This window comes from Drosophila sulfurigaster, chromosome X, assembly GCF_023558435.1.
Source record: "Drosophila sulfurigaster albostrigata strain 15112-1811.04 chromosome X, ASM2355843v2, whole genome shotgun sequence".
Taxonomy (NCBI): Eukaryota; Metazoa; Arthropoda; class Insecta; order Diptera; family Drosophilidae; genus Drosophila; species Drosophila sulfurigaster.
The window spans coordinates 855,958-882,583 of NC_084885.1; the positions used below are offsets into that span (position 1 = coordinate 855,958).

Genomic DNA, 26,626 nt, shown 5'->3' on the forward strand with positions numbered 1-26,626 from the left:
GAAGTGGGCGTGGCAAAAATTTGAAACAAACTTGATCTACGTGCAAACATAACAAATGCTATCGAAAAAAAAAATTATAGCTCTATCTCTTATAGTCTCTGAGATCTAGGTGTTCATACGGACAGACGGACAGACACACAGACGGACAGACGGACAGACGGACATGGCTATATCGTCTCAGCTGTTGACGCTGATCAAGAATATATTTTTAGGGTCGGAGATGCCTCCTTCTACCTGTTACATACATTTCCTGCCGGCACAAAGTTATAATACCCTTCTACCCTATGGGTAGCGGGTATAATAAATCAAGAAAATCACTAAAGAGACAACTAAAATGACAACATTTTCAACCGTCAATTAAACATAACATGTAAGAAAGCCATCCATTTTTGTTAAAAGAAAAACATTGCAGTTTTATTCTTAAAGTATACTAAATTTATACACTGCAAAAAATGCTAAAATATAACAATATACCAACTAATTTTTATCTGATCGCAAACAAAGTTGTTGATGTCATAGAGATTAGTTATTATTGTATTATACATATATACCAAAAATTCTATACAGAAATTTTAGTTTCAAAATTCCACCAGTTATATAGATTTTCGATTTTCGGGGTCGGATGTGGTTGTATTAATAATCAAATTTTGCTTCTTGGTTCAATTTAGACATACTATATTCTTGAAACATGATAATAATTTTGCATTTCAAGAAGGGGAAATCTAGAATTTTTGTATAATTTTGATCTTAATTTAAGAGTAAACATTCTTGGTTCAATTTTGACATTATATAATCTTGATTCAAGATTTTATTCTTATAAAATCATATTATATATATATATGTAAATAAGCAAATATATATAAATGAATATATAATGCCAATGAATACATATAATACAAAAGTTGTGAAGAGTAATGAAAAAAGGAAAACAACTATTTTATAAATAATATAAATGTAAATAAATGAAATGAAATATATGAAGGAATGAGTTGGCAAATGGATTTGATATGGAGTCTTCAATGGTAAGAAATCGAGAATGAAAGAATTATAGAATAATTTGCAAACAACGCGACATTTGGAAATGGAAAGTCGTTAGCTGAAAATATGTGCCTAATGAAACTGCAATCATAGCAGAAAATGAGCTCACGTTATCGTATCGCAAGGATGTCAGTGGCTCAACTGTAACTGTAACTGTAACTTGAATCTCTCATTAGCATCAGCAACAGCAACAGCAACAGCATCTGGCATCTGCATTTCAATCTCAATCACAATCTCAATTTTGAGGCAGAGTCTCGCAGTTGTTGTCACAGTTATTTGCAACATTTTGCATGTTGCCTTTGAGCAAAAGCCGCCCGCGAGCGCTCACGTACTTACTTATTTGCTAGGCACACAAGCGACAAAAGCAACAACAGGGTCTATCGCTCTTTCTTTCTCTCGCCGGCAGCACTCTCACTCTCTAGTTTGCTCTCTCTCTCTCTCTCTCTCTTTTGGTCGGTCGGTCACACGGTGCGACGTCGCATCGCATCGCGTTGCGTCTTCGTGTTTTGCTTGCTTCGCTTTACCTGCCGCATTTTCCATGCGCGCGACTCAGTTTGTGGGCGCCTGCGCGCATGTGCAGTTTGTTTTTTTTTGGTCTTCGATAGCTTCTTCGAGATTAACGAGATTAAACACTAAATCGAGATACTATCGAGATCCAGATCGAGATCCAGTCCGAGATACATAGTGTGTGTGTATAGTGAGCGACTCGCTTCGATTTGATTCGAGATTCGTTTCGAGATCCGTGGGTGAGCTTCGAGCTAAATTAAACGGTGTCATCTGTGTGCCGCGACAATAAAAGTGAAAATTCAATAACAAGTGCGCACAATTTTCACAATTCGCAATTTTTGTCAACATTATTTCTATTTTTTTTCAAGTGAAATTCTTTGATTATCATTTATGTACGTATAGAAGTATTTAGTTAATGAAAATTCAAACGAATTTGCTTCGCAAGGATCGATCCATCATCAAGAAAATCAACTGGAAAGTAAAAATTTTAGAGGTGTTTATGTGTTCCTGAGAGATCGTAAACGCAAAAAGAAAACAAAAAATAAGAGGAAAACAAGAAATACGGCGAAGGAGGCAAAGTTGAGCACGAAGGCAAACAATTCGCACTTCAGACTTTTCCTGGGAAACTGTTGTAGGCATTTGCTGCACAACACTGTGAAAATGGTAAGTGCGGAAAATTGTAATTCAAGGCAAACAAAAGCCAAAAGCAAAAGCAAACATACCAAATAAAAACAAACCTCGTCGCGACGTTGCAACGCCCATTTGTGTTACCAAGAATTTTCACATCTCAGCCAAGTGTATGAGTTGGTTTTTCCGTCTAGGGCTAGGTCAGGTTTTCCATGCCAAGCCAAGCCAAGCCATGTCATGCCATGCCATGACTCGGTAGAATGTCAAGGGCTTAAAAATGGTCATTCGGCGGAGTTCGTGTTCGGGTTTTATGATCTCGCAACGAACAGTTGCTGTTGCTCTGCTGCCGGTCTCCTCCTTTGCTCTTCAATCACTTTCCACTTTCTTAACGTTAAATTGTTTCTCTCGAAGCATCTCTCTGCTGTTTCTTATCCCATTGTTGAAGGTGAGCGAAACATGCAGATTCCGATTCAGATTGTGTGTGTTTCATTATTGTTTCACATGCAAGTTGAAAACAATTGCAAACCATTTGAATAGAAATTTACGGCTAGCACATAAAAGAAAACATTCAAAATGTTCTTTTGAATACTGCTTTTACTTAATGAATATAATTATTTAAATTATAATATTATTTTTTAGTGTCTCATTATAACCATGATTATTTTTACTATTCGTGAATCTTGTATTTAAATGGTTTTATTCTATTAGTGAGTATTCTCTTTGATAGTTGAATTTCATTGTCCTCATTGAACTGAAAATAATAGGGAAAACAAGTAAGAAAACTACAGTCGAGAGTGCTCGACTTTGAGACACCCGTTGCCTATTTTCAAGAAAAGTGCAACAGTGCCGTATAATTATTAAACTATACCAATTTAAATAACCAAAATATACCAAGGGTAATATTTGGTATACAATAGACTGTTATGTTGCGTTATTATTCTTAAAATATACTAATCTAATATACTAAACATTTATATATAGTATCAAATCAATATATCGTATACATATATGGTAGTATAGAGTTGCGGTATAATTCTTAAAATATACCAATTTAATATACAAAAAAATAACTCAAGTATACCAAGGGTTATATTTGGCATACGATATACTATTAAGTTCTGTTTTTCTTCATACTAGTATGTATAATATACCAATTTAATGTGAATTTTAAAATTTTTGCGGTATTCGTCATAAAATATAATAATTTGTCTATATAAACTATTGCCTTTAAAATAAATGTAGAGTACAAAATATGTATACCAGATCAGCTAAAGCAACTAAAAGCCGTAGTGTCTGCTGCCGTCTTTTGCCATGTATACAATTTTTTATTTGATCACATCCAAATTTTTAGGAATCATAATGACTGTAGTTATGATTGTATGCACAAAAAATCGGGACTCTAATTTCATAACATATTTTCCATTTTCGGGGGCGGAAGTGGACGTGCCAATATTCTAAAACAAACTTGATCTGGGTGAAAATGTTAAAATGTGTGATCTAGTTTTTTCGGACCTGCGATTTACCATAGCAAACAGACAGACAGACAGACAGACTGAGGGACGTATATGCCTATATCGTCTCGGGTTCCTTCTGCCTGTTACAAAGTTTAAATACCCATCTACCCTACGATTAGCGGGTATAAAAATACAAAACAATAATTAATTATTAATAGAATATTATTGTAAATTAGAGATATGCTTTCATAAGGTTTAGTGAATTAAGTCTGTGTTCTGTGGAAGTCATGGAAATGATAAGTGCAAATAAATATATTATTGCCTATTGCAAACATTCACCAACTTTCAGTGATTTGGCCAAGATTGTGTTGACTGTTGTTAAGCTGCTTATGAATCGTTGGCAGTGGGCCAACTGTTGCACTTAGTTGACAATCGTCTCAGTCTCAGTCTCAGTCTGTGTGTCTGTATCTGCGATTGTTGTTGCGTTGTTGATGACAACGCACCGGACGAGTTAATAAAAGGGTAAAACAATGTTGGCTAAAACTGCAACCACTTTTGCACTTCCCAATGCATTAGCCATGAATTTTTGTAATTAAATGAATTATCACATCAACACGTTCATGCGTCGTCTGCTGCGAAAGCAAGTGCCAAGTGCCGCTCGCTCTCTCGCTCTATTTTATATTGTTTGTCTCTGTCTCCTGCAGTGCATATTCGTGAAACGAAACGAAACGAAAAGCAAAAAAATAACCCCATGACAAAGTCGTCAACGTTCCAGCTGAAGTCGCAACGAAGTCGACGAGCGTCAGTCAATTAAAGTGCCATCATCAAGCAGCGATTATATAATTGTGGCCCGTGCGCATCTTTGGACGCATTAAGCAGTCAATGACACTGCACACTGCACACACTCGAAGTTGACCATTGGTCACTCCTGAAATACCATTTGGTTTAATGAAATGCAACAATTACACAACTGACAATTGGCGGCGGGGTTTTCATTTATGGTTAACTAATCCGCTCACATCCCTTTCGGGCTTTCGGGCTTTCGGCCACAACAGACCCAAAAACTCCCCTTCCCTCGGCAATGGCTGCCCCACCCACCTACCTAGTTTGTAGGTGCTACAATTACGTGTGTCTGGTATTAAGCATTATCCATCATCCGCTCCAATCTTATGGGCTTACATACTACGAGTATGTGGTATGCGTGTCGCGTTGGGCATATATGATTTTTCGCCTGTTAGTGGGCTCTCTTCCCATTTGTATTTGTTTCGCTTTTTCAATTGAAATTGAAATTGAAATTGGAATTGAAATGCAATGGCCAACACACCAAAAACAAAAAGTGACTCGGCACACACCTGTTACGCATGCGTTGATAAGCCAATAGGCTGCTGGCTTTTAGCTTTACTTTTGGGTGCCCCGAGGGTAGATATGTCACTTCGTTTCTCGGGAGTAGAGTGTTGTTTCGTTCGCAGTTTTGTCTGTTCTGTAACGTGCTTGCATTTTGTTCGTTCACTCTAATTCGCCAATCTGATAGCCATTTTTCAACATCGACCATATGAAGAGCTAGCTGCGCAGTTGCTTGCCTCGGGCATTTTGAGCGGCTAAGAATAGCTGTATCATCAGCAAACGTAGATGTTGTTATTCGTGTGCTTGTCGGGATGTCTGCTGTGTAGAGGACAGTGTTGGCCCTAGCACACTATTGAGGAACTCCAGCTCCAACAGTGAAAACATCAGATATAGCAGAGTTGCATCTCACAACAAATTTTCTGTCGTAAAGGTAAGACTCTAAAAGCTTATGGGTGTTGCTGGGGAGCATTGTCTTGATCTTGTACATTAGACCTTCTAGCCAGACTCTGTCAAATGCTTGAGAGACATCTAGAAATATGGCAGTACAGTACTCTCGTTTTTCGAACGCGTTCCGAATTTCTGATGTTATCCGGTTGACCTGCTCAATTGTTCCGTGCTTTTCACGAAACCCAAATTGATGTGACGGGATTCCTTCCTGGAGTCTTAGGTACGTGTTTATCCGAATCAAAACGCATTTTTCAAAGAGTTTAGATAAGCATGAAAGTAGGCTTATAGGTCTATACGACGTGGGGACTGTGTGGTCTTTTCCCGGCTTTGCTATCATTATTATAATTGACTTCTTCCATCTTACTGGATAGTAGCCAAGTTTTGCGATGGTGTTGAAAAGCTGGGTGATAGTGCAAACGGCGCAATATGGGAGCTCGATGATCATTTTGGGAGTTATGAGGTCGCAGGATTTTTTGATTCAGTTGATTTGATGATGCATGTTTAACGTTAGCGGCGGGCAGTTTTGTCTGTTCAGGGTGAATGTAACGTGCTTGCATTTTGTTCGTTCACTCTAATTCGCCAATCTGATAGCCATTTTTCAACATCGACCATACGCGAGCTAGCTGTGGGATTTCTTATAGGCATCGGGCATTTTCGGTGAGCTAAGAATAGCTGTGATCATCTCCAAACGTAGATGTTGTTATTCGTACTAGCTTGTACACAATGTCTGCTATGTAGTGGCGTTAGTGTTGGCCCTAGCACACTGCTGAGGAACTTTAGTAAGTTCACAGTGAAAACATCAGATATAGCAGAGTTGCATCTCAGACAAATGGCGATCTGTCGTAAAGGTAAGACTCTCGACGTAAGCTTATGGGTTTTCTGAGGAGCGAGCTGTCTCGATCTTGTACATTAGACCTTCTAGCCATTGCTCTGTCAAATGCTTGAGAGAGGTCTTGAAATGCAGAGGCAAGTACAGACTCTCGTGAATTTTCGAACGCTGTCTCCGAATCGGCTTGATGTTATCCGGTGGGGACTTAGCTCAATTGAGCTTCCGTGCTTTCTGTACGAAATCCAAATAGTTTTCTGTGACGGGATTCCTTCCTGATTGTTCCAAGGTACGTGTTTATCCGAATAGAAAACGCATTTATCAAGGCGTTTAGATAAGCATGAAAGTAGGCTTATAGGCTATACGGCGCTTATCAGACTTTGTGGAATGTTTCCCGGTAATTGCTATCATTATTATAATCGGGCACTTCTTTCCATCTTACCGGCCAGTAGCCAAGTTGTGCGATGGTGTTGAAAAGCTGGGTGATTGGCAAATGCGCAATATGGGAGCTCGATGATCATTTTGGAGTTATGAGGTCGCATCCCAGTGTGATTTTTCGCATTGTAGTCTCCTGATGCTTTGATGATGCTAACGATAGTCATTTGAAAACTGCATAAATTCATCTTCAGCTCATAGTGAAGCGAGGCTCATTTGATAAAGTCGGCACAGTGTACGCACTCGTGGCAGGTATTTGGTTGGATATTTTTAGACTACGAGTATGTGGTATGCGTGTCGCGTTGGGCATATATGATTTTTCGCCTGTTAGTGGGCTCTCTTCCCATTTGTATTTGTTTCGCTTTTTCAATTGAAATTGAAATTGAAATTGGAATTGAAATGCAATGGCCAACACACCAAAAAACCAAAAAGTGACTCGGCACACACCTGTTACGCATGCGAACCCCATCGAACCGCAACTGAAGCTGCCGAAGCACATACTTCACATCAAAAACAATAACATTAACTTTAACAATGGCAATACCAATGTAATATATTTAAACATAATTTTTTTGTAGTTTTTTGGGCATTGCCGGTCTTTGGTTTCAGTTTCAGTTTCAGTTTCGGTTTTGGTTTCGGTATTTTTATTTTATTTATTTCTTTTTATGTAACACAAAACGCGTCGTTCGCTGCGCTTTTCGCATGCCAAAAAGCCGAATCGATCTTTCATTTCGCCCAAAACGAAAACGCCACAAGACAACAACACAAATACATAGTATTACAGACAATGGTTAATGCCAACCATATAATGCGTAATTGGCATGCACACTGGCAGATCGCCCATAGATAAGCCCAATGAGTGCTATGGGAACCTCTATTAGAGGTCTCGCTCTTTCGATGTGATCGTTGATCGTTGGATGACGCTGCCCTCGGTCAACTTTCCATTCAATGTGTGTGCTCATATCTAGTCTATCCTAGACTTTGACATGATATCTATTATATCTGGCCATGGAGTGATCTCCGACTGCATTAAGTATACATATACATATATTCTGGATCAGAGTCAACAGCAAAGACAGATCTTAGTGGCTTTGGTTGAAAACTTGGTACCTGTTACAACATCAACTACAGTTGATGGTATATTTTGCATACTATATCGATATACGAAAATTAGATTGCGAAATATAAAAATAGATATTCGGCATATTAATTTGATATATTTCGTAGTCAATGGTATATTTTAAATACCATATCGATATACCAATTCTATTCTATTCTATTCGGTATATTAAATTAGTATAATTTGAGTATCATATCGATATACCAATATTGCTTGCGGTATATTTTATGTATGTATTCGGTATATTAAATTAGTATACTTTGAGTAAAATACCGCATTTGCTTTTATCGAAAATGGGTAGCGGATATCTCACAGGTGAGCACACTCGAGACTTGCTTTCTTACTTGTTGTAAGTTGCATTTGAAATATATTCTCTTAAAGTTACATATTGGGAGAAACTTTTGGTGACTCGTTACAATATCATTTCCTGCATTTCCCTTTTCCGGTCAAATAGCAAACTGAAAGATCGTAAAGTGTTTCTAGTTATTTGCCAACTATTTGAATATAATTTATCAATAGAACTAATTAGGTGCGAATTAGTCTAAACTTTCACTCCCATCGTTTAATGATAACATTTCCCGCTCACTCAATAATATATCAACAGCTTCTAAATTGAATTCGCATTGCGAAAGTCAACAAGAAATTAGCATATTGAGATAATTAATCAGCGATTGGCTTTAATTGGTCTTGCGAACAAATCGTCGACTGCTGCTGCTGTTGCTTTTGCTGCTGATTATTATCTATAACGATTAGATTATATAATGCCAGCAATTGCGGGATTTATGTAAAGCGATATGAAGTTATGGATATTATGTATACGCAGCGTGTGTTACACGTTCCTATCCACATCCACATCCACTTCCACATCCACATGAGATGAGATGAGCTGAGATGAGCTCATTTAATATCTTCAGTTGACTCGCTCTCGATTTAAGAGGCGGCCAATTAAGATGGTGCCCAAGTAAATATCTTGAAATTAATGAAAGAGACGCTAACGCAGATAAAATACGAATGCAAACAATAAACAATACAATAACAACAACAATAACAATGCTTTATAGTATTTATAAGCGCTCTTGCGTCGCGTCATTTAATTATAACTAAAAAATAAAATATTATGCGGCTTTGCGGCTCTTTGGCTTTTCTCATTATGCCCTTTTTTATGGCCGAAAAAATACAGAAACGAAAGACAAAAAATGGAAAAGAAAAACAACAATTCAAATAATCAGTTGCAATTTCACTTCAATTTTAACAACTTACAAAGAGTGTCAGTTATTTATGTGACTTCACTTCACTCGTCTCAGCCTCAGCCTCAGCCTCGACTCGAGTCTCGAGTGGAGTCGTCGAGTAGACTGTTGACTGGTCGTCCGGTTTCATAATTGAGGCCTGTCCAAAAGTACCAAAAAGAGTTTTCCCACACACATCTCTCACTAAGAAGAAAAACAAACAAGCAAACGAACGAACAAACGATTTTTCGGCTTTTCTTTCGCTTAACTTGCAGAAGCAGAACTTGCATAACTTCTGTTGCAGTGAGTGGGAAATGCGCTGCCAAAAATTATAACCCCATGTATTCAGAGAGAAGCTGCCCGGTCAGCGAGGGGTCAGCGGGGGGTCATTGGTGGCCCATCGGCCCAGGTCGACAGTCCATAAAATGTGGCTTAATTGGCATCACTTAGGCTGGGCAACAAGATCTTAATTACCCAAATAGGAAGGGTGCATGCATTTAATATACACATGTATGTCTACACACACACACACACACACACACACACACACAGGTGAGCAGACGCCGGTGCTCGCATTTGACCCCGAAAAGAAATGGTCGCAAAAGAAAACCGAAAAAGTTCAACAACAATAGAAAATGGCTAGAAACAGCGAGCTGCTACAACAACAACTTTTACTTTTGTTTAAATTTCAATTTTCAACACTCAAGTTCAGCGTCGTTGTCGTTGTCGCTGTCGTCTGCTGCACAGTGGTTCAAAGTGTTGTGTGAATAAGCGAAATAATTCTTAATCTATACCCTTTTTATAGTAATTTGAGCTCTTTATTTTATTTCTATTTTAAAGGGCATCTAGTTAACAGTTTTCAAAACGATACGTCGTGCAAAATAGAAAATAATTTCTCATCGTTAACCCTAAACTGTGGGTCTGCCTTTATTTATAAACTTATGTATCTGCTCAAATTGAAACTGAAGCAGAGAAAGAAATAATATATTTAAATAGAAGAATAATGATTTTTTTAAAAACCAGTAGTGCAATTTGCATAGCTTTTTTTATTATCAATTTTTGCTGCGGTCATCTTCGTTTTTCTACGTTTGCTTTTGATATTTTCACACTCTGTTATATTCCGATACATTAAGGAAACTTAAGCTATTTGATAGAACACTCTGATATGTTACGATACATTGAAAAAACTTGGCTCACTTAACAGAAATCTATTAACGCATAACACTCTGTTATGTTACGATAGATGGCGAAACTTAAGCCACTTAACATAATTCTGTTAAAGCTGAACAATCTGTTATGTTACGATACATGAATTCTATCGTTAACTAGATCTATTTAAAGTTATAAAGATTTCCACAACTAATTCCATTTTCCTTAAAGTGGGTTTCAGTGTGCTGCTCTCTGTGCTTTTCCAGCCAGCCTGCCAGCTTGTGAGCAGTTTTCCCTTAACACGCGCCCCCTCTCCACTGTTCCACTTTTCCACTTTTCCACTGTTCCACTGTTGATCTGCCCCCATAGGCGAACTATGCGCTTGTACGTGAATTTTTGCGTTTGCAGCCGTGGCGCGACATCAAACTAAAGCAAACCCAAAGCCAAACCCAAAGCCAAAACCAAAACCAAAACCAAAGCCTGAGAGATGCACACGGAACACTGTCGACCGGTTCTACGTAAAAAAGTTTTCCAAACAAAGTCAACGCGCACGTTGTCACACGTCTTGAAAAACACAAGACTACAAAAACGAAAAAAAAATAAACTTAATCCCCCCTGCTGTCTGCCCCACAATAATCTCTATCTCAACTCCTTCTACTCCACATCCCAGCAGCAATTACACGGGCAAAGTGTTGTTGCCGCTGCTGCTTCTGCTGTTGAAGCTGCGCGTGTGAAAAGCGCATAATTTTTGGACACGGACAAATTTTCACTTTTTGCTGTTGTTTTTTTGTTATACTCGTATCTTTTTTTTTGCCTGAGCGGCGTCTTTGCCGGCTCGACTCCACTCGACTCGACCTGACGTGCCGGTTGTGTAGTTATTTTAATTTTTTTTGCTTGTGCTTTTTTTTCTGCCGTGTTGAAGTCGATGTCGTGGGCGGAAAGGGGGGAGAGGAAGAGGGAGGGGGCAGCTGTAGAGGTGATAGTGCGGGGCGCCGTGGGCGCTCAGCTTGTGGGCTCTGCCCTTTGGGGCTGTGAGTTGTGGGTTGTGGGTTGTGGGTTGTGGGTGACTGGAGCGCCATGCGACAATGGAAATAACAATAAAAATCCACAATGCGCCGATTATGTTACCAATCTTACGAGTTGTTATTATTATTATTATTACTATTATGCTCTCTCTCTCTCTCTCTATCTCTCTCTATCTCTCTCGTGTTGTTGCTACTCGAAATTGTGGGAGCTTTACTCTCTTTGTCTCCTCTCTTTGGGGGTCTTGGCCACATCATTTTCGCTAGCTTTGTGTATCATTGTCAGTTGATTGTGCGCTGCGATCTGCCCAATTGTTTTACTATGTCTTTTATAACAATCTGCTTCTCTCTCTCTCACTGCCACTGCTTAAAAGCATTGCCTTTTATAAGAAGTCACAATTTCAAATTTCCCCTTATCACCATTCATTCAGATACATTGGTCTATTAGATCTAAACTTTTCAAGATTTTTTTTTATTCTCGTACAACTTGAAGCTGTTTGTATTGTGTTGTTGTGTTCAATCCATTAATCTGAAGATATAACGACTAGATCTAAACAGTTTTCAATTTGGTTGAATCTGAAAAAGATTTGTTCTTTTTTATACTTAACTTCTATGTATTGTCTTTCTTGATTTTCATAATTTATTAATTTAAATAAGATTTCCATTATATACCAATATATCTAAGCGTTTTATCAAATAGTATTTCCTGTAAAAAAGTTGTTGAATCTACTTACATTGATCTGATGATGTAGCAAATAGATTTCAACATTTTTGTGTTTGGTTAAAACTTAAGTTGAACTTTTTATGAATTGTTTTGTTGACTTTGATAATTCTTAATTCTTCAAAGCGTTTCACAAAATAATTCTTAATAACAAGTTTTACAATATATTTACATTAATCAGATGAAGTAGTGAATAGGTCTAAACAATTTCGTATTTGGTTAAATGTTTTGAAGAATTGTCATTTTCTTCTATATATTGTTTTCGTGATGTTGATCATTTATTACATTAAATAGCATTTCACAAAATAGTTCTTGACAAAAAGTGGTTTAAAGTAACTGTATCCGCATGTTGTACTGTACTGTAGCGCACATAAAAAAAAAACTAAAGAATTTTTGTATTCACTTATTAGTTAAATCTCTAATATAGCGAAGCACTTCCCAAAATAATTCTTCTTTTGGGATGAAGCTACTAAATAGGACCTCTTGCTGAAAGTGTGTGTATGCTTTATCTTCCTTGTCTCGTCGGTGAACCAATCCATCCTATAACCGTGGGATATGCTCGTCTACATGTATGGAATGTAATTGATAGTCTCACAATTGCCACAACAACATCGACATCGACATCGACATCGACAATACCAACAACGAGGCAACGAGTGATAAATGCTGCGGTCTTCCGGGAGTGCTGCTGAATATACTTTCATGGTGGAATGACAATAGTTTCGATTGATGCGATTATGCAAAAAAACAATGCGAATTGCTGGTTACATCGACAATATGTCGATGGCGATGGAGAAGGCGATGGCGCCACCTTTTTGATGATTCGCTAACTGATCGATTGGAGAATGTGACGACTGCTGCTGCTGCTGCTGCTGTTGCCATTAAATTGCACATGGCTTTAATTTGTTTATAATGCGATTACGCGACAAAACAAAAATGAGGCAAAAACAAAAACTAGTTAATTACTTGCGTGCTGTCACAATTGTTGACTTTACAATTTCTGCTTCTGTTTCTGCCAACTCCAACTCCAACTCCAATTCGAGCTGCTCTGGCTGCTTCCCTCCCATATGATTCCGCATAGCTCACAAATTACTTTGTCTGTGTCTGCATGAAAGAAATTGCGCAAATGTCTTTTTTATATACATATATATATTTTTTTTGGGAGCCAGTGAAGCGGCTGTCAAAGCAACAGCAACACCAACACCAACCATCAGCAGGCGCAACTAATCAAATTAAGTGGCTTCATGCAGTATTTGCCACATTTGACTGCTGGCAAGGCCAGCTCGAGGCTGCAACGGTTATTCGTTATTCAATTTGGAGTAATAACTCTCAAATACAATCCTGGCTGCTTAATAAAGTCATTAGCTCATAGAGGCGAAACCACCCAAAACATAGAGTGTTAATGAGGTCATAAAAACAACTAATATGAAAGCTACAGTCGAGTCAGGTCAAGTGACTTGAATAGAAGCAAAACAGTCCCGTATCATTCTTAAAATATACTGAAAAATACTAAAATATATTAAATGTCAGATTTGGTATATCGATATAATATTGCATTAAAAATGCATAAATACATATATATGGATTAAAATCAAACGAGTTTAATATTAATCTTAAAACATACCAAAATAATAATACTGGAAAAGTAATAAAATGTACTACATGCCATATTTAGTATATCGATTTACTATTGTATTTAAAATGCATATGTACGGAATAAAAGCAAAACTGTTTGGTATTATTCTAACAGTATACCAAATTAATACTAACAAATACTAAAATATATCAAAGTTTATATGTGGTTTATTGATAGACTATTGAATTTAATATGCATATGTGCGAAATAAACAGTTAGGTATTATTTTAAAAGTATTCCAAATTAATATACTAAAATATACTAAAGAAATAAATACTTTGTAGGGTCGGAGACGACTTACTTTTGCTTGCTTGCTAAAGACACAAAGTTATAATACCTTTAATAAGCGGGCAAAAAAACTATGTAACGTCTTTATTCATGAATTTTATGTTGATAAATGAGACATTGCCTATGTTAGAGAATATTTTGGAGGAAGCTGCTTGAGTTTCCCAGTCAAATCAAGTAATTTTGTAGGGGCATGCGGGTGATGATAATATTAGTTCAACTATCATTCAATAGGCTGATAATAACATAGTTTGACAGTTGATTGGCAGTTGTTTTCTACTATATATGTATCTTACCTACATATATATGTAGTATAAATATAATATATAGGGCCTGACGTGTACAGTATCTAAAATAGCTTGCCTGATAACAGCAGCTCAGTTATTTATGTCAGCAAAGTGTTTACTTCGCGTTATCTGGCAAATATTTATTGGGAATTCGTTAGAAGACTCGTGTCACGTGATTAATATATTTTTTTTTGTTTTATGGCCCAGATTTCGATGCATAATTTCAGTAATTTTTATACGTTTTCTCGCTTTGTGTGTTGCATTTTGTGCAAAGTCATTTGGAAAAGTTGTCCACTGGCAACTTGCAAAATCAAATGCTGCCGCTGCCTCAGCTGCTGCATTCAAAAAACAACAGAAGCTTCCGCCCCGCAGTGGCTTCCCGTGAATACGGAAAAGTTTTCAGCTCAGATACTATACCTTAGCATTGCGAAATCAAATGAAAGTACTCAGTATTCTCATTATTGTTATGCCCAGAAAAAGAGCTAGTAATTGTGGAAAAGGTATTATAATATTTTAGATATTGAAACAAAAAAGTTAACAAAAATCTAGTCACAAATAAATACTCGTTCATTGCTTAAACATATAAAATAAATTATAGATATTACATAGTAAATAATTAAACATATTATTATTATTATTATTATTATTATTATTATTATTATTATTATTATTATTATTATTATTATTATTATTATTATTATTATTATTATTATTATTATTATTATTATTATTATTATTATTATTATTATTATTATTATTATTATTATTATTATTATTATTATTATTATTATTATTATTATTATTATTAATATTATTACCAAAGAGTAGAAAATAAATGTAGTGCAAAAAAAAACTTATATTCTCGAATAAATAAATTAAAATAATCGAATAAATAAAATAAATAATATATATGGATAATAAATAATATTTAAAAATAATACTAATAAGAGCTAGTAATTGTAGGAAATGTATGATAATATTTTAGATATTGAAACAAAAAAGTTGAAAATAAAATCTAGTGAGAAAAATATACACAGATAGCTTTAACTAATAATAGATAACACAAAATAAATAATATATGATAATAAATAAATAATAATAATAAAATAAATAAGAGGTGATTAGATACTAAAGTTGTGCGAACTCAAATGATTGAAATCTGAAATATATCATAAAAATAGCTAGAAATTTTAGAGAAGCTATTTTCAAATTTTAAATATTTAAAAACTGAGAAAAAAATTCTTTTCGCTTTGTTATATGTCATATTCATATATAGTTTCAATCTCCTTTCTTTAATAAAACGACTTCAAAATTATGTCAGCATGTTGAAATATTATATTGCACTTGATCACCTTAAAACTAATTTCTGCCCTTTCTTCATACCTTGACCAAGTTGACCCCAACTTATTGGGAATGATGTGCAAAATATTTCTACATCTTCTGAGATATAGTACTACTCTTAATTGAACTTGCAGGGTATCTGTTTGTTGTACACACTCGCCGTTGCACTTTTTATAAGTTCAGTTTTGGCTCAGAAACCTAATAAATTGTAATGCTAGTTTTTATGGGTCATGTTTTCCATCTTAACAATCATTCCAACTTCCAAGTGACAATAAAAAAATGCATTGCAGTTGCATTGAATTTTATTACCGCCTAGGGCGTTGCTTGTCTTTGCCTTTGCCTTTGCCTTTTTCCAAGCAACAATATTTACAGCCATGCGATGAGTATTTTCATAATTAATTTCTTTCAGCTGCTGGAAAAGAAATGCGACGAGCACATAATGTGAATTATTGCGAATGTTGTTGCTGTTGTTGTTGACGCATGGAAAACCCAATGTGTATGAGTGTGTGTGTGTGTAGTTGTACTGTGATTTTCACGCTTGTGACAGTTTTTGTTTTTGCATTTGCCGCCTTTTCACATTTTTGATCGACAATTTCACTTTTACACAGACCTCGAGGAAGATGTCGAGGTTCATACGGCTATAAAGACATGTGTACGCATACTTAGTTATACACACAAACACACACACACACACACACGATCATATTTATGTAGTTATGTACATGTATAATAGATGCCGCATAGACATGCATATGAGCTCGACAACAATTGCGGTTGATGCAGCAACAACAGCAGCAACCAGCGCACAGTGGAACTCTTTGCTAGAAATGAAACGCAAACGAAATCAACAAAAAACTCAATTATGTCATACTTTGATAGAAATAAAACAAAAAAGTCAATTAGGTCATTCTCTGATAGAAATAAAACAAAAAAGTAGAAATGAAAAATATTCAATCACTCAACTAAACTCAAAAATTCAAATATATTGCTAGAAATAATAATATGCATTGCTAGAAATAAAACACAAAAGTAAATCAAATAAATCTTTATTTTTAATATATTAAAAATACTCAATTACTTAACTAAACTCAAAATAAAAAGAAAAAAGAATCAATAAATGGTTGCTGCATTTTATTTTTTACGAAATTGAAAGTAATTCAAACAAATCAAATCCAATTTTGGATAAAATAAAAGTCAGAGAATTGAAATCAATTAAAAAAAACTAAATACAATTTTGGAAAAAACTAAAAGTCGCTAATCTCTATATATATTTTTATTACTATTTAGCACTTTATAATAAAATGTTAAGTCATCTTTACAAATATAATTAGAAATCAAAATAAGACTACATGCCAGTTTTGTATTTTAAACAGTTTACGATGGAAAAATAAAACATAATAAATAAATTGTAAAACAAAAACTTTTTGCAAAAACTTCAAATTTGTGGACTTAGATTTGAATTATTTTTATTGTATATGAATAATGGTATTTCAAATTGACAATAAAGTGAAATGTATTTCCAACTTTTCAAAAGTGTAATAGAATTTGCAACACAATTAAAGTCAGCTAATGATTAATAATAATTAACAATCTGTTTGATTTTGCGACTTTTGCACTTTCATTGTCATTGGTTGGATAAGAAAGAAAGAAAAATATGGTTTGGTGCCAGTGTGCCACACAACGACGTCGCTGCTTTAAAGATTCCCATGCGCATTGTTGAATCGCATGAAGTTTGCAGTTGGCAGTTTGGGTCCCGGCTCTGGCTCTGGCTCTGGCTTTAGCTTTTCTTTGGCTTTGGATATTGTCTGCCCGCCTGGGGTCGTTTGTCAAACCTTATGGCGTTTTCAAGTGCAAAGCCAAGGTTGCATGCGAAGGAGTGCAGTCGACAGTCTCTATTATCGACACGAAACGGGTTATAAATGTATGCAGAAAGAGCGGACAAGAGAGCGAAAGAGCGAGAGAGACCTAGAGACATCCATCAGCTGTGGCTGTCGCTGTGGCTGGAGTCAGGCAACAGTTGCAGAATTTCACTTTCTTTCGAAATTGCGGTGACCCCAATTTATTACCAATGACAGCAGCAAACAGCAACAACATCAACAACAACAACAACAACAACGGTGACATTAAGATCCACAACAACTACAACAACAACGATAGCGATACTTGACTATAAGCCTTCAAGCCCCCGCAGATTTGAGCGTTGCTTTTGTTTTGATTCATCTCATCTCACATCATCTCATCGCAGCACCTCTAATTGAATTACGTTGCGTTTGCTCCCCTCTCCACACGCCTCTTTAATCCACCGTCGCATATGGGCGAAGTTCCCCAAAATAATTATGAGAAAGTCAACGCCCATTGTTGTGTTAACTTTTTTTTTGACTGCCCCCCCGCTATCTATCTTGTTTAAAGCTCCAGATTCCCATTGCCATTGCCATTGATATTGAGCTTAATGTGCGACTCATTTTCACATAATTAGCGCAGTTGGCAGCAGCTGAAAAACAAAACCATCCCGGAGTCAAAAGTTACTACGAAGTGTCTGTCAAATATAATGTAAATAATTGGGCTAATAGTGCCACGAATGTGCAACTTGCTACATGTTGTGACACCTCATGAAATGCCGTGAAATCGTCATATTTATTTCTATCGTATACCCCTTATTCTTTATATTTGACGCTTGGTTTTATTTTTTGTTTCAATTATGTTAAATAGAACGTGCTTTCGGATTCCTATTTCAGTTACTTACAAGTTTTATAAAAATGGTCTACAATTTATGTGATATAGTAGCCAAATTATTTTCTTAGTTTTATTTATTTTGATGCCCGACTTCATTTTAGTTAAAGTGGCAGAACTTGGTTTTATACACGATACATAAAAAAAGAACTACTGTTCTATAGTATTTTGTTTGCGGCCAGATGGAAATTGAAGCAGTTATTTTAAGGAAATTGTTTTGCATAGTAAAAAACTGCTGCTGTTGTCGGAACTTAATTGCTTTGCTTAATTGCTCGATATATATATATAAAAGAATAGAGTAGATGATCTTAAAAAGTTGCATACATATGCAACTACTGTCAGTGTAGTGTCCATTAAAACGTAATTTAATTTATTTGTTTACTTGAATTTAAATTATACATTTTTTATAGTGGAAGCCAAGTTTTCCGTTTGGTAAGAAAACGTGCCATAAATATAAAACTATGTTTGCCACTGCAGCTGAAAACACTTATTGACCATAAATCGAAGAGAAGAGTAAGAGGAAGGGGAGCAGAAAGGTGGAGCTGGGAAAGAGAGGGCGAGAGAGAGAGAGAAATATGTATGGATGTCAATGAGCGGGGCGAATGGCAAAAGCAACCATAAATAATGGTAAATTGACATTTAGACGCACATGGGGAAGGAAGTTCAACATTTTTGTGGGTTCGTCGAATGTTGCATGCAGTTTTCTGTTTTCTGTTTTCCGTTTCTGTTTTGTTATTATTGTTATTTACTTGTGGTCGCATTGCTGCATGGAAAGCAAAAGCAAATGCAAAAGTAGTGGCAGCAAAAACAGTTGCTTGCACTGATGATGATGCTGACGCCACCTGGCGGCCGGTAGCTGGCCATTGGCTTGGCTCAATTAAGAATTTGGGCCGTGACCCCGCCCCGCTTCACTATGGAGAAAGCAACAACAACAAGTGGCCAGCAATTAGGCACAGTAACACTCACACACACATATACATATATATACAGTTGCTTGCATTGATGATGATGTATAATATAAGAATATATATACATATGTATATACACAGTGTACATCATTTTGTGACTCTGTGCTATCCCTGTGGTTATCTCTCTCTCTCTCTCTCTCTCTCCACTTTCGGGGACGTTGACGTTAATTGACTTTTAATCTGGCGACGCCACTTTAAAGTGGTTAAGGTTGAGGGGGGAAATACTAGTAGAGATAACCAAGACTCAACACGGAATGCGTTGTCAATAAGCTAGAGATGGGCGCGTGACACGATGAAGATCAATTTCACGGTTTTTCGTTTATGTCTTTGACAGTTGTCTTTCGTGACACGCGTTTATTTTGCTCAGGGTTACTATATCTAGCTGTTGTTATTATAAACGTATTTGAATTATTATTGTTGATTATTATTGTCGCTTATCGTTATCATTGGTTAAGTTTAACATTCTTGGAATTTCGTTTGGTCAACGTCAGTTTAGTCATATTATTTCGTCTACTCTTCATGGCAATCAGTATTATTGTGCGTAACTTTTGCAATTGAAAAATACCCATTATCATATTGAACACATGAAATGTGCGCCATGATCAGACAATCAATACAATTAATAAAGCACGTCTTTTTTTTTTTTGTCTTTGTCATTTGCTGCCTTCGTTTTGGATTTTGTTTTATCGGCGCAATTAAAAATTCTTTATCAATTGGAAACCACGGAAATATTCCAAACTGAATGAAAATGGGAAGTCATTGGCTACGTTCAAAGATGAATATTTTTTGGACTTACTCTGAAGTCTTTGATATACATATACATATTTGTATTGATTTGTACCAAGATTGAAAAATCTAGTCTGACATCTTCGATAAATCATCTTTAGTGAGTAACAGTTATAGCCATCGAGTTAATTTGCACTCTGTCTAATAGCTCAACTCATTCAATAATTCACTTGAATCAAGCATCATCATAATATCGTTGGGCTCACCTGTTGCTCGTTAATCGTTTAGTAGGGGGAGAGGTCTGTTCAACAATTACGCGCTGGACGCGTGGCTACTGTAACCAGATAACCAGTTTGTGTTCAGAGCTCACGTCAAGTGGCGCCTTCGCCTCGAGCGCTGGTCAGACCTTGGCCGTGAATTGAAGTCGCATAACCGGCTGAGCGTTGAATGCCTCCGGGGTCTGGCCATTGGAAGAGTGAATGAGGGAAGGAAGGGGGTTGGCTTGTTGGCTTGTTGACTGGCTGGCTGGCTGGCTGGTCTCGTAACCGGACCAATAATGCCAATCATTTATGGTTTTTGCTCCAATTTAGACAAAATTAATGGCTGCCAATGTCTGAGGCGTTCAATTTATGAGCCGAAAAGTGAAATGTGAAAATGAAATTTCTTGCTTAGTCAGGTTACCCGGTTGCCTAACCCCCTTTTACGTCCCCTTGTCTCGTCATCCATTTTCAATTACTGATTGCCCATTACACAGGTGAGTCAGTTAGCTTGGCACAGTTGTAATATATTTATGTTTATTTGACCACTTTGCAGCTTGAGCTGTTTTTCAAAGTTACAATAATAACTACAGTCTTTATGATTCCTGAAAATTTGGTTGGTTTCCGAAATAATTGTAGATTGTGGACTGCTGCTGCATTAATTGCTTCGCTTCATAATCTGGTTTATATGTTGAATAAAATAGCTTCGGTATATTTTTTATTTTTTTATTTAAATCAATCAAAACTACAGTTCTAATGAGATCTGAAAATATGAAAATTGAAGACGCTATTTATCAAATAATTTTATATAGTACAAAAATGGCTGCTGCAGTCGAGTTATTATTACTATTAATTTGGTATATTAAGGAATAGAATTTAAATAAAGAACTGGTATATTAATTTGGTATATTCGAAGAATAATAACGCAATATCTCACATTCGAGCACATTCGACTTCCATCTTTGTTAGATTGAACTTATTACTAGCAGATTTGAATGCTTTGCATTAGTAGTAAGTTCAGATATGTATATGTATATTCAATTTGATATTGAACATTTTTCTATATCCTCTACCTATAGGGTAGAAGGGTGAAATGTATGTAACAGTCAGAAGGAGGCATCTTCGACCCTGTGAAATATATATTTTCTGATTGATAGAAATTGTAGAAGTCATTTAAGAAATACTACGCTTATTTACTACGGGTCTTACTTGCTATGGCTGACAATCTGGTAAATTTTGCACTCCATGGTATATTGTTAAACATATCATCAAATATACATTATACTATATAAGTAATACCAATTCGAGTCGTTGGTATATTTTTAGTATTTTTATGGTATATTAATTCGGTATATATTAAAATGAATCCACTACTTTGCGGGGGTAGCGGATATCTCACTTTCTTACTTTCTCCAAATATTTTATTGTGTTCAAATGTTTTACTACAAATAGGAAAATAATTATATTTGTGATTCTACTATTTCGCTCAGTGTACTCACTCCCACTTTCTGTTGATTCTCTTGATTGCAGGCGACACCAGCCAACAGCCAACAGCAGTGGGCAACTTGGAGCCTTGCCTTGGCCACTTGGCTGCTGATATCAACAACAGTTGCACTATCACCGCCACCGCAGCCCGCTGATCACTTGATACCACCGCCAGCGCCGACAGCAGCGACTGTTGTTGCCCCTCATCATGCAGCGTTGCCTGTGGCGCAGCGACTGACGCATGCCGGGTACTCGGAGTCAGCGCAGGAGACTGGCTTCATGACGCGTGTGGCGCGTTGGTTTGGCTTGGGTGGAGCTGCCACAGCACCGCGGGATCAACAGCTAAGCGCCGCCGGATCACTGAGTTATGCATACCCGAAGCCTGCGCAGCATTTCGATGCTGCTGGGAAGCCGTGCGGCCAGTGCAACAAGTATCCCTGGGTGCCAATGATGGGGCAGCAGCAACTTCAACCTCAACCACAACCACAACAGCCACAGCAACATCAGCAACCTCAACAGCAATCGCTGCATATACAGCAGCAGCAGTTGCAGCATTTGCCGCAGCAAACACAACAAGTGCTGCAGCAACAGCTACCACAGCAGCAATTGATCTCCGCCTGGCAGCAACAGCAACAGCAACAGCAGCAGCAGCAACCTTTGGCGCAGGCATCGCAGCATCGTCAGCGTGCTGTGCAGTTCCATGCGCCATCGTCGAGTGTCTTTCTGCCCATCGCTGTGCCTGTGCCTGCGTTGAGTCAAGTGGCATTGCCTCCACTCTACAATGCGCAGCAGTTTCGACCGCTGCAACATCAGCAACAGCAACATCAGCAACAACAACAGCAGCAACATCTGCTGCACCCGCTGCAACAGCAGCTGCCGTTGGAGAATGTGGGAGCACACTCGGAGCTGCGACCGGTGCCGGTGCCAACGGCGTCGCCGCCAGCACAGCAGCAGACGAGCAGCAACTTTGAGATTGTGCAGAGCCATCAGGTGACGGACTTTGTCACCTCCGTGGAGTATCCGGCCACCTTCGTGCAGTCGCACTCCATCGATCTGGGACAGACGGGCGCCACGCTGCCCAGCAATCACAAGCAGCCAGAGGAGCAACAGCACCAGCACCAGCAACAGGAGCAGGACATCAGCACGGTGCGCTATCAGCTGGAGGACTTGAGCAGCGGTGCAGTGCATCAGCATTTGCCAGCCTCGCAGCTGCTCACCGAACTGGGACACTTTGAGCCGCAGACAACGCTGCCTCCGCCAGCGGACAATTATCCCGCGGCCTCATCGCAACAGCAACTGCAACACGAACAGGAACAGGAAACAGATCAGGAGCAGCAGCAGCTGTACTTTGCCGAACAGTATCAGGAGCTGGCCGAGACGAGCACTGTGACACCTCAGTACGAATCGCTGCTCTACTCCGAGACAACCACCGAGCAGCCAACGCCAGCGGCCATCGAGCTAAACCATAATCTCGTCTTGTCACCGTCGCCGTCGCGTGATCGCGATGCACGGCAACGCGAGACACCGAAGCGACTGCTGGACTCGCCCATCAATCACATGACGCCACATGGCGGTGCAGCTGGTGTGGCCCCTCCGCCGCGTCCCTTCACCCGCGATCCCTCTGAGCTGAACTTCCGACTCGGTCACAGCCAGCCAACGCATGCGCCCACGCCAACGTCTACATATGGCGCCATCGATGCGAGTGGACAGTTTGCTGGCATGTCGCCGCCTCCGCCGGGTCCCCAGCAGGTGATTATTCCGTACACCACCAAGCAGAAGCCGCGTCCTTTCGAGCCCTCCCAGTGGACGCCAGGCTGGAATGTGCGACACCCGCAGCAGCAGCAGCAGCAGCAGCAGCAACAGCAACAACAACTGCAGGACAACGATGTGGAGCTGCACGAGCAGCAGGAGTCGAAGCTGGTGAGCACAGCGACGGCAGCGCCGCCGCCAAACACGCGACGCACTACCAAATATCTGACCAAAATCCTTGCCACCAACTTGCGCGAGTTGCTAAAGCGAGAGCGAGAGACGAAGCGACGTCCCGCGCCGATGATTGGCGTGGACATCTCGAAGCTGCAGCACAACATCGATGGCTGGACCGAGCAGGAGTACAACTCGCTCTCGCATCGTCCTAGCACGCCAACCATTCGCGGTCGCTCCAAGCACATTCCCAGCGAGTACCTGACCACAACCACAACCCCAGCGACTCCGATTCCGTCTCCGACTCAGACATTAACGTCAACGTCGAAGATTACGCGCGGTGGCTTCGAGTTGGGAGGGAGTGTGAGCGCGAGTCAGGCGAATGGAGGCGATTTGTCCACGTCGATTAACAATCTGGAGCAACTGCAGCTGAAGCGTTTTCCCCCCGTCGATGACAATCGCTTGTTGGACTTCTACGAACCGCAGCAGCAGCAGCAGCAGCAGCATCGTCACAGCTATGCCACACAGCCCATAACAAGCACAACGAGCTTGCCCCCAACAACCACAACAACAACAACAGCAAGGACAACAACGACAGCGACAGCCAAGGAGCTGATAACGCCGCTCTATGTGCGCAGCACGCCAGCGCCCATGGAGCTGTGGAAGCAGGCCAAGGTTGCCATATTGCCACAGACGAACGAGAAGGTTTATGTGGTCACGCCACAGCCTCGTCATCAGCATCAGCATCAGCCTCAGCCTCAGTCTCATCAGTCGGAGCACAGTGAGCCAACTGCTGCAGCGTCGGTGCAATCGCCGGTCTATCAGACGCCTGCACCGAGATTTCCGCGCATCAGACCGACGCCAGGGACAGCAACAGGTAATGAGGAATTCCCAGACTGAGTTCGAAACAATGTTTCATAATCATTTCAACTATGTTTCAGCTGTTGAAGCGACGCCTGCAACGGAGCAGCTGCGCAACTATACGCCGGATATCTTTGGGCTCAGGGGCTTGTCGGCGTATGTGCCCGCGGAGCCAGTGGAGATCATCGATGGCAACTCCAAAGTAAATCACAATCGCAGCATTCGCTCGCTCTGACATGTAATCGTAATCTCAACTTGCCTTGTTTCGTCCCAACACACACACGCACACACACAAACAAACAAACACAAACCACATAAACCACATTTGCATCCACATCCGCATCCGCTCACAAATGTCACCCATACGCACACATATCACATACGCACAAACAAACACATTCAGGTAATCACTATTGTGACAGCGGCGCCAACTGCGGCTGCACTGCAACGGCCCACAGCCAAGTCAACGATATCGCCCTCGCCCAGATAGACAACAGCACAAAAACAACAAAAACGAAGAGAACCCGGATGTGAATCAAGGAATTTACAAGCAGAGACAACACTAAGAGAGAGAGAGAGAGAGAGAAAAACTATTGTAATATATTTCCTCCGGAGAGTGCGGAGAGCGAAGAGTGCAGCGAAGTTTATATTGTAAGCCTTAAACCAATTTTAGAGTATTCTTGCATTTGGTAGCTTTACACGTACATTTAGTTATACATGTATTGGTTAAATGTTTTTTTTTTGTTTTGTACTATTTTTTTTGTAATGTGAAATGCGAAATCAGATGCCACTCTAGTGCTTTAATATTGAATATATATATATATTCCATATGGGAAGTATTTTGCTGGCCACGCCTCCTTTGCGTGTGTGTGTACTACTTATGTTATAGGAAGCCAGAATGATAAGGAAAAGAAAAAAGAAGTGAAAACAACAAATTATGAAAAAGCGAAATACCAATCAAAGTCACTTTAATGTATTTAATGTAATTTGTAAGAGCGCATAAATCGAGGAAATTTGTAAGTTTTGCAAAAATATTTACTAATAAATTAATATTTGTATTTGAACTGTGTGTCGTTACTTACTCGAACTATGTATATTTATTTACCACATACATATATGTGCGGTTCTTATACCCCCCCACCCCGTTGCTCTAAGTACAAGCCTTCGAACATAATAGCTGGAGTGGTGAGTAGGTGTTTTAGTGTAAGGCAAGGGTTTGAACCTTTCAGGTGCTGTCTGAAGGCAAACTAATTGGTGGATTATGTGATGAGCCAAGGAGAAGTTATGCTAAGACTCAAAGTTCCACCTCTACTTTATAGATATTATAACATCTGGTATCCCATGATATAAAGCAAAGTCGGTGCTTTGTCTCTGCTGGCATCCATGGCTCTTGATAGTTAACGCCTTTTGAGTTGTATTTGACATCCCACAACCAGTGACGGGCATTCTAGTCTTCGCCAATCAAAAAAGAATGTTAATGAAATATCTTTCTACTAATCTATTTCCAGGGCGAAAATGGCAATTTAGAATTTTCAAAAATTTGAATTTTCATATTATAACTTTGTGCCGGCCCTATAAAGAATATATGTTCTGGATCTGCTACAACAGCCCAGACGATCTAGCCATGTCCATCAGTTCGTCTGTCTGTCTGTCCGTCTGTCCGTATGAGCATCAAGTTCTCAGAGACTATAAGAGATAAAGCTGTAATTTGTTTTCGACAGCATTTTTATGATTGCACGCAGATCGAGTTTGTTTCAAACTTCCCACTTCAAACGCACACTTCCGCCTCCGCAAATCGACAAAAATCGAATAACAAGCGTAATTTTAAAGCTAGAGCGAGATTTGGTATATGCAATAATAACTATAGTCTGTGATTCCTGAAATTAGGTAGATATCAGATACAAATTTTCGAAGTTATTAAAACAAAATACTTTTGTATGGTCCAAAACTCCTATTTACGAGGGGTCTTAGTTGCTTTGGCTGACAATCTGGTAAATTGTGTTGTCTATGGTATATTTGGAATGTTGTACTACATCGATATACCAAATATACCATTTGGTACATTTTTTAGTATTTTTGTAATATATTATATACCGCACTGTTTTGCTTTTATTCAAAATGGTTAGCGGGTGAACCACACTCGACTGTAGCTTTCTTACTTGTTTTTTTTTTTTTTAATATAATTCAACTATCCTAGAATACAGTAAACAAGTA

At 38.6% G+C, this 26,626-nt stretch overlaps 1 protein-coding gene across 1 annotated transcript; it reads left to right on the plus strand.

Moving 5' to 3' along the window:
• The first annotated feature begins 1,642 nt into the window (after positions 1-1,642).
• Positions 1,643-25,442, plus strand: LOC133848052 (mucin-2). The gene is made up of 4 exons (XM_062283424.1): positions 1,643-2,208; positions 21,677-24,428; positions 24,493-24,614; positions 24,816-25,442. The coding sequence occupies exons 1-4, from the start codon at positions 2,206-2,208 to the stop codon at positions 24,900-24,902; spliced, it is 2,964 nt and encodes a 987-aa protein (XP_062139408.1). The 5' UTR covers positions 1,643-2,205; the 3' UTR covers positions 24,903-25,442.
• The last annotated feature ends 1,184 nt before the right edge of the window (positions 25,443-26,626 follow it).

Coding starts and splice junctions, on each gene's coding strand:
- LOC133848052 (XM_062283424.1), top strand. Junction 24,429..24,492: donor GACGCCAGGGACAGCAACAG/GTAATGAGGAAT, acceptor ACTATGTTTCAG/CTGTTGAAGCGACGCCTGCA. Junction 24,615..24,815: donor TCATCGATGGCAACTCCAAA/GTAAATCACAAT, acceptor AAACACATTCAG/GTAATCACTATTGTGACAGC.